Raw genomic sequence first — 12,592 nt, forward strand, 5'->3', positions numbered from 1 at the left:
CCCCAGCCTGTAGCAGTGCATGGGATTCTTCCTTCCTAAGTGCAGGACTCTGCACTTTTCCTTGTTGAACCTCATCAAATTTCTTTTGGCCCAATCCTCCAATTTGTCTAGGTCACTCTAGACCCTATCCCTACCTTCTAGCATATCTACCTCTCCCCCCAGCTTAATGTCATCTGTGAACTTGCTGAGGGTGCAATTAATCCCATCATCCAGATCATTAATAAAGATGTTGAACAAAACCGACCCCTGGGACACTCTGCTTGATACTGGCTGCCAACTAGACATTGAGCCGTTGATCACTACCCGTTGAGCCTGACAATCTAGTCAGCTGTCTAGTCACCTTATAATCCATTCATCCAATCCATACTTCTTTAACTTGCTGGCAAGAATACTGTGGGAGACTGTATCAAAAGCTTTGCTAAAGTCAAGATATATCACATCCACTGCTTTCCCCATATCCACAGAGCCAGTTATCTCATCATAGAATGCAATCAGGTTGGTCAGGCATGACTTTCCCTTGGTGAATTCCATGTTGACTGTTCCTGATCCCGTGGGACAACCGATATGATCTTCATTGCCCACTAAATCCACGAAAAGTCTTGGGAGCAAAATCAGGACCAGTACATGGCCTTCTTTGATTTGACAAAGGCCTTTGACTCTGTCAGTCACAAAGCCCTGTGGAAGGTGTTGGCCAGATTTGGCTGCCCTCTAAAATTTATTAAGGTCCTAAGGTTTTTCCATTATCCGATGACTACCACGGTTCTCTGTAATAGCCTTGAGACAGAACCTTTTGTCATCAAAATTGGGGTTAATCAAGGATGCGTTATTGCCCCAACCTTGTTCTCCATTTATATTGCAGTCATTTTGGTCCTCATCAAAGATCACCTCCCCAATGGAGTTGACATTCAATACAGAATGGATGGGCAGCTTTTTAATCTTCGACATCTCCGCTCGAAGTCTAAAGTCTTCAGGGCATCCATTACTGATCTTCAGTATACTGATGACTCTGTCATCTTCATGCACACTGAGAATGACTTTCAGTTCATATTGGATTTTCTTGCACAAGCTTACCGAAGCCTAGGACTCTCACCCAATATTGAGAAGACTAAAGTGCTCTATCAACCTGCTTCAGGCCTTGCACATGACCCACCACAAATCACCATCGAGGGGGTCAGATTTTGGAGACAGTCGAGCACATTTGCTACTTCAGCAGCCAACTTTCTCAAAACACAAAAATAGACAGTGAGACCAGTACAGGATCCAGTGCGCAAGTGCTTCCTTTGGGAAATTGCTCAGATATGTTTTCATGAACCGTGACCTACGACAGGACACCAAGATCTAGGTCTATAAGACAGTTGTTGTTCCTACGCTCCTCTATGATTGTGAAACCTGGGTGACCTATTGATAGCACCTCAAGAGTCTGGAGAGCCAATGATGACTCCAGAAGATCCTTCGTGTCAAGTAGCAAGATTGCCGCACTAACGCCAGCATCCTTGCTGAATCCAATTTCATCAAAATTGTACCAGCTTCACTGGGCTGGACATTGTGTGCAGATGCCAGACTCTTGCCTCCCAAAACAAGTCCTCTACTCTCAGTTCATCCATGGTCAGAGATCCCGGGGTGGTCTGAGGAAATGCTACAAAGACACACTGAAAGCATATCTTAAAAAAAAAAAAAAAAAAAAAAATGTGACATCACAAGCTGGGAGGAGCAAGCCACCAACCGACCCCAATGGTGCCATATCCTCCATCAGGCAGTGTCTCACTTTGAGGACAAGCACCTTGCCCTCGATGCTGAAAAGAGAGAGAAGGAAGGAAAAAAGAGAACTTTGTCCCAGCAGGCAGTTGGCCCGCCACGAAATGTCTGTACTTACTGTAGGTAGATTTGCCATTCCAGGATCGGACTCCTGAGTCATCCCATATGTGAATCCATGGTAGTGATCCTCGTCTAATCAAGGGATCACCAATCAATCAATCACAGCAGAGTGACTGAAGCTTACACTTCAGATAGGTTGGTGTAGACTGTAAGCTCCTCTGGGCAGGGGATTCTATTTTTCCCTATGTTTGTATAGCACTGAACGTTCCAATGGTGTTCAGTAATAACAACAAACTGGCACTTGAGTGAGTTTTTTTACCAATGGCTGCTCCCAGTGAGACATTTGCTTCCTGTGTACTGGTGTGCCTGGGCAGTCTGGCTGTTTGGATGGCTGAGATGAACAGGCCGGGGTAGAGGCCATCCAACTGATATTGCTAGAACACATATTCCATTACCAACAAAAAACTAAGGAGCACTGCATAGCACAAAACACTGTGGGACATGTGGTCCATCTTCATGCAGGCCATAGCTGCATATCTCAATGCAGGCTACATTTCCCAGCTTTGCTGATTGCAGTTTTGGGTACCCTTGCCTGAAAATATGTATTTTTTTGGTCAGTTTAGTTCCAGTTAGGATAAAGGCTGTTTGAGCTCATCAGTTGCTCAAACAAAAGTGACAAGTTTTCTGACGGAACATTTGTATAAGAAGCGTAGTGGGAGAAGATTAAAAAAAATCTATTTTAAGAATATCACAAAAACATGTTCTGAAGACTTTTTTTTTGCTATTTGCTCATTAAAACAACCAACCCCAGAAGTAATAAAGGGAAAGGACTAAAGAGAGATAAAAGAGGCCAAAAAATGAGACTAAGAAGAAAATAACGCAGCAAACAAACAAAAGCTGCATCTTTTTTTAAAAAAAGATAGAAAGTGACAAACCAGATTAAGAGATGAGCAAGGATTAAGGGGAGCAGGTTGCACAATTAAGGCCCAGACCTACGTTTGGGGTGTCTTGCAGCCAAAGTAATCTGAAAAGAGATTGGGGAGTACCCTTTCGGGGTATAATATGTCTCCTTTGGAGCACAGTCATTGCTATTTTCCTGATCCCTTGTGTGAGGCAAAAGGGAGCAGGAAGGCTCCTTGTGCTCTGAGTTTTCTACCCTGTGCAAAGGCTGGGCTTATATATTAAACTCAAAGGTCAGAGGTAGGGAGTGAAAATTCAGAGACTAAGAAGAAACTGGAGAAAAAATAAAATAAGTGAATCGAAAAGGAAATATGTGGCCAGTAGGCTATACACTACCTTTTCCGTGTGAAAAAACAGGGCCAGCTTCTGATGTCAGATTATTTCAATTGATTTACTTCAGCATCTGACCTCTGGGATCAAACTGAGCTGAGCTCACAAGTGGAAGTGGATTAGGTGGTTTCATTTTAGTCCTTATCTTGTCCTGTCCAAACTTATCAGCTAACCTCCCACAATTCGGCTCAGTTCTCTGCTCAAAAGAGGCCCAAAACTGGGAGAGTAAGGGGAATGCATGTCAGAACTGAAGGGGCATTTATTAGCAAAGCTCCCTCGGGGAGTTTGCATGACACCTGCCTCCACTGTTCCAGGCTCAAATTGTTAATGTTAGTCCCTCATCAGCACTCACAGATTTAAAAAAAAAAAATGGGAAAATGTAAACGAGAACTCAGTTGAACTCATGAGGCCAAGCAAGAGACTCCCTAGCACACTTAGTAACTGCTTTATTTACATTTGTTCGGGAAGCTGTTTCTAAACTGGATGCTTTGCAGGTAAGTATACAGTTAAACCATCTGTCACTACCAATGCCACCTTATTTTCCATGATGACCTTATCAAATCTTTAGAACTTGCTGTGCTTTCCTTCAGTGTTTACTGTTTACACACGTCTCCGGGAGAGGTTTAATTGGTATTCTAGCAGGATCTGAGGGAACAGAACATGCTTTATCCGTTGCTGACAAACAGCAGAAACATTAGTTAGGTTTGACTGAATGTGTGTTGAACAAAAAGTAACAGGATTAAAAGTATTGCAAATAGTCATCAAACTAGGTTATGGTTACTTAACGTACATTCTAAAATTATGTTAGGTGGAAGTATAAACAAAACTGAAAAAAAAATCTTGTCTAAGAACAGGGGAAAGGCACTTTTTTCAAAAATACATATTTTTAAACAAATCATTAGTTCATCTTTCCACAAAAAGCTAAGCAAGGATTATACTCAATGGTATTCAATACCAATACTTTCTACTAGACACATTTTTTGGTTATAATCTGTAAAGAGATAGCAATATCCCAAAATTAAAGGAAAAGGTTTTACTTTGGGGTGTAAAATTAGGTACCTAAATGAAGGAAGTCTGATTTTCAGAAATGCTAAACATCTGCAATTCCAGTGATTTCAATGGGGGTTGAGAATGCGCAGCGTGTTTTCAAATCAGGTCATTTATTATATGTCTGGCTGTAGGCACCCAACTTTGAACATTCTGGCCACAGTTTTTTTGATTAGTCATCAGAATGGCCAGCTTTGCTGGAGGTGGGGTGGGTGTGTGTGTGCGTGCAGTCTGGCTGTTTGGATCACTGGGACCTGCGTGGGTAGGTGGATAATCCAGCTGGATCACCTCAGCAGCAATCACCCAGCGTCGGTCAGGCTAGGTCTACACTACCCGCCTGAATCGGCGGGTAGAAATCGACCTCTCGGGGATCGATTTATCGCGTCCCGATGGGACACGACAATCGATCCCCTAATCGACGCTCTTACTCCACCAGTGGAGGTGGGAGTAAGCGCCGTCGACAGGAAGCTGCGGAGGTCAATTTTGCCACGGTCCTCACGGGGGTAAGTCGGCTGCAATATGTCGAATTCAGCTACGCTATTCACGTAGCTGAATTTGTGTATCTTAAATCGACTCCCCCCTGTAGTGTAGATGTAGCCTTAGTTTCCTCACCCTATCCTCAGGGCCCAGCTGTGAATTTCTAGGCTCATTGGAATGATAGTGGCAAAAGCAAGATCAGAGTGGCTGATGATTTTCACCAAAACTCCACTGTCGCACCAGTCTTTTCTGGTACCATCCCCAAGAATCCAATCAAGTGGTGTATCAAATAGTAGCTGATAATGATACTATGCACTGGTGTGTGAGCTCTAAGAGGAGTTTGGAGATGTCTACCTGGAGACAGGACTATCAGGTCCTAACAGGAGGCCTTACCCAGCTCAATCCATGGTAAAAGGAATGTTAAGAAAGGAACTGAATCATCAGGGCTTCTCAGTAGGTTAGTTTAAAGCATATTGTCTAGCAGAAGAAGATAAATTGACAATTAAACCTAAACCCAAGTCCTAAAGGGAGGTGATGAAGGGTGTGTTCATCAGATTATCACATGAAGCTGTATACAGTGTTTTATGCAGTGTTGTTGTAGCTGTGTTGGTTCCAGGCTATTAGAGAGATAAGGTGGGTGAGGTAATACCTTTTATTGGACCATCTTCTGCTGGTGAGAGAGACAAGCCTTCGAGCCACACAGAGCTCTTCTTCAAGTCTGGGAAAGATACTCAGAGTGTGACAGCTAAATACAAGGTGGAACAGATTGTTTAGCATGAATAGTTAACGCATATTTCAAGGAACCTGAGAGGTGGTAGGGTCTCAGAGCTTGGGCTTCAGCCAGAGCCTGAACATCTACACTGCAATTAAACAGCCCCTTAACTGGAACCACGCAAGGCTGAGTCACTTGACATGGGCCAACTCCAGGAGTTTAACTGCAGTGTAGACATACCGTGAGCTTCACTCACCAGTCACCTTCAGAGAGTGAGCAAGATCCAGACCCCAGAGCTCATTTTGAGAATGTGGAAAAAGGGGCTGAGTGGAAGAGCACTGGTGTCTGCCTCAAAAAAAAAAAAGTGCCTTTTCCTTTAGGGGCTGGTGATCAGGGCAGCCACTTTAGGTGCCAACATTCATTTTCTGTTTTTTGCAACAGTTTTGCTTGATGCCCTCTCTCTCTCTCTTGCATCTTTTGGGGGGAAGTATGGGAAAGTGCGGGCATCGAAACATTTTTTTGCCCTGGGCAGAAAAACACCAAGGGTGGTCCTGCTGACACTACTTCCTCCATAAGCGAGTACCAGCCCTGCCTACTGAAGGGGAGAAGGGAAATGCTGGATTAAACTTAAATTTTGCTGCATTTCCTCCATCTCTGCTGCAGCAGTGTGCAGGGAAGATGGGTTAGTGCTGCTCTGAGCTCCTGCCAACTGGTTTCCCTCTTCCTCAGACTAGTGGCCTGCAGAATAAGGAGGGGACTATAGCATGTGGGAAAGGACAGAAGACCTAGCGTTGGAGGGGAAAGAGCTATGAGATGGGGCCAATAGAGCCGGAAGAAATCTGGATGTGGGTGGGAATTGGAGAAGAGAGCAGACTGGCGTAGTGTGTGAATGGAAGAGAGACAATGGTGTAAAAAAGAGGAGGACACAAAAGAGAGTAGGGAAAAACACTGTAGATAAATATACGTAAGGGGAGAAAATATATGAGGAAAATGCAAGTATTCTATGACCCAAAAGGTTTGCTGAATATGAGAGGGTAGCCATGTTAGTCTGTATCCACAAAAATAATGAGGAGTCCGGTGGCACTTAGACTAACAGATTTATTTGGGCATAAGCTTGGTTTTTTATCCACGAAAGCTTATGCCCAAGTAAATCTGTTAGTCTTTAAGGTGCCATTGAACTCCTTGTTTTTTAAAAGGTTTGCTGTCTGTGCTAACTAAATATTTAGAATCTGAGATGGGGTGCTGGAACAATTTATACAATGGGGGTGCTGAGTCATTGAACCAAACTGTAAACTCTGTATATAATGGAATCCACTTCAAGCCAGGGGGTGCTGCAGAACCCCCAATATCTCTAGTTCCAGCATTTATGACCTGAGAAATGACCACACTCCACACAGTTTTTGCAGTCTGGCACAAGGTTCTTAAGAATGTCTAAGGTGACGCGCCCTATTCTGCACCCCTCGTCGCCCAACTACTCAAGAATGTGAAGAGCTAGGTGTTATGAATTACAAACTGTGTAGAATTTTTAGTTTTTAACATACTATGCTTATGTCATGCTATAATATGCTTATGTCACTCATCTGTAGATATCTGGGAATCTGGCAACTCTATAAGGGACAAAACTACCTGCAGAACTTATAGTAGCCTGTCTTTAACCTACTAAATGCCAGCAATTGCCTGTGTCACTGGAGCATGAAAAGGTCCCTGTGCTCTACCAATTCTTAATTCATAAATAGTCTGGCCCAAGGGAGAAATCCAAGACTACAAATAGTAAAAAGGATTTGAAAGTCAAATCTCCTAGTGATGAATGTGTACATACATGCAGCCAGATCAGGATTATATCCATACATTTTAAGCATAGAGAAATTACATTCAACTTTATTCCCAGCAAGGATATGAGGCTGCATGGGTGCATACAATAAATAGAATGTTGATGATAAATACCCGGACTGAGACAGACATTGGGAATATTTAGTACGTTCTCTGTAACTGTTGAAAGTGCACGAATACTGGCATTGGGTAAACCCCTTGACATCCATCATGTCTATCAGTTGCAAATTTGCTTCCTCTATGATTTCAACAAATCATGCAAAATTTAAGGTAGGGCCTAATCCCTGCAGTGCTGAACACCTGCCATTCCCATTTCAATGGGTGCTGTGGGTATTCAGTATCTCTCAAACTTAACTGCCACAAACCAGGTTGAAAAAGGTGTGTGTCCCTGCCCAAAGTTACACTGATTAACTAGAGCAATTTAAAATTGGACCTGTAGTTTAAACCAGTAAATGTTTGTGAGTAGCTCAGGGGTAAAATTTGCCCAGATTTCTAAACATACGTAAGAGTTGCTCTGATCATCACCACAAGGCCTAAATGGCTAATTCCAATTTTTGAAAATGCCTTGGTCTCAGATCACAAATGTAGTTAAGTGCCCAAGTCCCACTGAAATCAATGGTAGTTAGGTGCCTAAATACATTGAGGATTTGGGCCTTAGATGCGTGGAGCTAGAGCCACAAAGGTACTTAGGCACTTAACTGTCTCCTTAGGTGCCTGCATCCAACATCAAGTGAAAGGTCCTCTCACGGATCAGTAACTGGTTAAAAAGCAGAAAACAAAGCGTAGGAATAAATGGTCAGTTTTCAGAATGGAGAGAAGTAAATAATCATGTCCCCCTGGGATCTATACTGGAACCTGTGCTGTTCAACAGATTCATAACTGATCTAAGGGTAAACAGTGAGGTGGCAAAATTTGCAGACAATACAAAATTACTCAAGATAGTTAAATTCAAAGCAGACAGAAGAGTTAGGAAGGGATCTGCCAAAACTGGATGACTGGGCAACAAAATGGCAGATATAATTCAGTGTTGATAAATGCAAAGTAATGCACATTGGAAAAAATATTCCCAACTATACATACAAAATTATGAGGTCTAAATTAGCTGTTACCACTCAAAAAAGAGAGCTTGGGGTTATTGTGCATAGTTCTCTAAAACAGTCACTCAATGTGCAGTGGCTGTCAAAAAAGCTAACAGAGTGTTAGTAACCATGAGGAAAGGGATCGATAAAACAGAAAAGCTCATCATACCACTATACAAGTCCACAGTAGGCCCTCACTTTGAATACTGCATGCAGTTCTGGTCACCCCATCTCTAAAAAGATATATTAGAATGGAAAAAGTAAAGAGAAGGGCAACAAAAATTATTAGGGGTATGGAACAGCTTTGGTAGGAGGAGAGATTAAAAAGACTGGGATTTTTCCTATTGGAAAAGAGATGACTAAGGGGTGATATGATAGAGGCCTATAAAGTTGTGAATGGTGTGGAGAAACTGAATAGGGAAGTGTTCTTTATTCCCTCACATAACAAGAACCAGTGGTCACCCAATGAAATTAATAGGCAGCAGGTTGAAAACAAATAAAAGGAAGTACTTCTTCCTACAATGCACAGTCAACCTTTGGAATTCACTGCCAGGGGATGTTGTGAAGGCCAAATTTATAAAGAACTAGATAAGTTCATGGAGGATAGGTCCATCAGTGGCTATTAGCCAAGTTGGTCAGGGATGCAACCCCATGCTCTGAATGCCCCTAGGCTCTGATTGCCTGAAGCTGGGATTGGACGACTTGGGATGGATCAGTAAATGATTGCCTGTTCTGTTCATTCTCTCTGAAGCATCTGGCACTGGCCACTGTTGGAAGACAGGATACTGGGCTAGATAGACCTTTGGCCTAACCCAGTAGGGACATTCTTGTGTTCTTATTAAAGTACCATTGACTTTCTCAAGATCACTTCTCTGCTGCTGCCCAACCCTATAGATTCCTACATTTCTGCTGGTGGGCATGCACAAAGCTGCTCAAGTCCTGACACCACTCCATCATTAACAAGCTTCTCAGGGACCTTCCTCATACCTAAACCGCGGGAGGTTTCTCAGATTAGGCATTCTCCCACCCGTGAGGCCAAGCAGGTAGCCATGCTCAGAGCACACCTAACTCACACAAAAGCCAGCTGGCAAGGGCGGGAGTATGTCTCAGAATATCCAGTAGCCAGTACACTCACCTGGGGACACAAGACCCCATTTCAAATCTCTTGATTTGGAGCAGGAACTTGAACGTGACTTTCCCACATCTCAGGTGAGTGCACCAGCCACTGGGCTATAAAGTCAATCTCTGGCCTACTGACTATTAAATTGTTACACATAGTGGAAAAGCTTCAAAAGGGGAGACCGAGAGAAACCCAATCCAGAATACCCTATAGCTGGGGCCACGCAACCTCCTGCATAGCAAACACAACCATACTCCTTCTTTTGCTTTGACTTTCTGTTTGTATTTTGAGGCTTATTCCCTTCGCTTTTCTTTTATTTTTTTCCAGGATGCATTTTTGACATAGAAGTTCGCACTGGAAAGGATCACCGATTTAAATCACCAGGGACTCCGGAAGGCCATCCCAACTCAGGTCGCAGTGTAGGACAATGTGAAGATTCCCCATGCAGTTTAATAAAATGCAGAAATGGTGGAATGTGCATGGAAAGTGGCTCTACTGTTTAGTGAGTATTATTTCAGTATACTAAAACATGAACGTGCTATATTTGAATGTTCATAGAGTGAGTTGAAAATAAAAATGGAAATCCATGTTACTTGTGAAGAAAAAAATATATGTTGGAGGACTGGTTGGCTTAGGATCTGGTTAAGGTACATAGAGCATGTCAACATTTTTAATACTAGAGTACTAAAATAATAATATTGGTTTTTGTTGCATGGGACTCTCAAAAGTGCTCAGCATTGTCTAACTCTGCTCTGGTTAATGTTAATGGGAGTTTTATCATTCACTTTAAATGAAACAGAGTTAGGCTAACCCTCGGTGATTTTGAAAATTCCAGCTACAGTTAGTTAATAGTTGACATAGCCAAACATGTAAAAACAATTAAAGATGTATTGCTATCCCAAAGAGGAGGCACTCTAAATGTAATATGCATGGTACAGCCCTGGCTGAGTTCCCCTTCCAGAAGGTCACCAGGCTGTTATAACTAGACCCAACCATTGGACCCTCCACCATGCTTTCACACCACCTGGATCCAAGCAGTGTCCAAAAGTTCTTGGCCTCTAGGGCACACTCCCAGGATACAGACTCCCTGTCTGGCACCCCTGTTTGGGATATGAGCCCCCTCCCCCCCCAGTCCACCTGACCTTGACCCTGAGACCAGTGTATGTTCTCCCAGAGTCCACCTTTGTGGGCACTCTGGATTATAGTTTAACTCTTTGGGGACTCATGGCAGTTAAAGTAAGGAGCGTGGGTTTCACAAAGGAACATCTTAAACACACACTTTACTCATAAATATTACAAGAGTTATAGATCCAGGCAAAACAGCAAACTCCTGAACACAATCCCCCTTAATATGGTCTCACCCCTTTTTGTGATTCTCTATGTTTGGTCCAAGTTCTTAAGGGAGGCCACTCCTTCAGCCTCACTCCTCCTGCTGAGTCTTCTGGTTCTGGTGACTAAATGGCTCCTCTTGCTCAGCAAGCATGTCACTTAAAATAGTCTGACTTTCCTTCTGCTGGAATTTTCAAGGCTGCAACCCCATACGGGATTGCCAACAGAAAGTCATTAAAAGTCAATGGCTATGGCTGTACAGGGTATAGTTATTCAGTGTTGATGATTCTTTGATGGCCCTGTTTCAGTTCCCCAAATATAGCCTGTTTCTATTACAAAATAGACATTCTAATCCACATGGAAGGTTACAATCATAATTGCTATATAATAAAGAGGAATTTATATTTGAACACAGATATAGTCCCCAAACTGTTACAAAGATACAAGAGGTGAAGGTAATAAACAGCCCAAAAACATGGAATGGAGAATGTGGGCAACGGTCGTGCCATCAATAATACACACGCATGCCATGATGGTTTTGCCAACTAATTATGGGATTGGGGTTTATTTTTTCCTTTTCTTTCACCTCAGGTCTCGTAGGCAAGATGGTAGAAGTGAGATTTTAGGAAAATTTGAAAGAGGTAAGGGAGGATGGCATCTTAGATATGGAGGTTCTATTTCCTGATGCACCATAGACTTCCTACATGATCTTAAGCAAGACACTTGTTTCTCTGAGCCTGTAAAATGGGGATAATAGTGCTTCCCCACCTCACAGGGATATTATGAGGATAAAAATATTAACGATTGTGAGGAACTCAGATACTATATTGATGGGGGCCATATAAGTACTCCGATAGATTAACAGAGTCTATCTGTACAGTTTTATGGTTTCCTATCCACTCTGGGAAGAAACTCTTGTAGAATGGAAGCTAGAGACCTCTTGTTCCAGATGTTGCAACCAACCAGTATGATTAAATGTTATAAAATGCCTGTGATGAGCTGTTTTGTGTGGACACAAACTACTTTTTAGAATTCAGTATTGCAGCTGTGGGTCAGCACTTCCATTGAAATGAACCTTGGTTTTGCAATAGATTATAACTCAACTGTAAAAATTTTGCTCTGTGTGGAAACTTGGCTTTAAAGGTATTTACTGGGAGAAGATTATTATTTTTTACTTTGTTCATTTATTAGATACTTAATATAACTTTCTACAAAGATGTACTGATTTAAATCACTTAAGAAAACATAACACAGGAAAAGGGATACATACATTTTACATAATAAACTCTGTGTATGCACAATGTGTATGTAAAATATAGCCATACAGCTCCAGAAAATCAAATAACAATGTGGTGTGAGGGAAAAGGATTGCACACCTGACAAAGCCTGTGCTGATTTTGTGCTGCTGTTTTATCCCTTAAACTCCTGCAGAGCAGCAATCTATTTGTGATTTGGTTCTAATCACTCAGCCATAGTGCATTCCTATATTAAGTGTCACATCCCTACTGGCACAAGTGCAGGACCTTTCCTGATCCCTCCAGAGCCACAAAATCCTTATCACCATCTACACTGTGCTCTTTCTGAAGAGCAAAGCCTCAGAAAATCATATTAAAGCTTCATTTTCATTTACAGAAGCATATGTGAAAAGAGGTCAGTTGCCAGCCAGAAAGACACGAGTGGCCAAAAAAATAGGCTGAAGCCCGGAACACTGGCAGCCTCCTTCAAGCTGCCCACCTGCAGCCTCTCTGCTCAGCAGCTCTTGTGGCTCTGTTCTGAGTCACATGCCCCTCCAACATTCCTGAGGAACACAGAGCCTCTGTCAAGTGTGTGCATGTGTGTGGAGGGAGGCAGCAGTTGGGGAACATTTGGAGAGAGGACAGAAAGCCAAGGTGC

At 42.6% G+C, this 12,592-nt stretch overlaps 1 protein-coding gene across 1 annotated transcript in view; it reads left to right on the forward strand.

Moving 5' to 3' along the window:
• Nucleotides 1-12,592, forward strand: part of LOC128834279 (protein eyes shut homolog) — a 104,112-nt gene that overhangs the window by 37,834 nt on the left and 53,686 nt on the right. Inside the window, exon 6 of the mRNA XM_054022888.1 lies at nucleotides 9,698-9,872. Within this exon, the coding sequence (XP_053878863.1) occupies nucleotides 9,698-9,872 (175 nt within the window). The remainder of the gene's footprint in view (nucleotides 1-9,697; nucleotides 9,873-12,592) is intronic.

Source organism: Malaclemys terrapin, chromosome 3 (assembly GCF_027887155.1).
Source record: "Malaclemys terrapin pileata isolate rMalTer1 chromosome 3, rMalTer1.hap1, whole genome shotgun sequence".
Classification (NCBI taxonomy): Eukaryota; Metazoa; Chordata; order Testudines; family Emydidae; genus Malaclemys; species Malaclemys terrapin.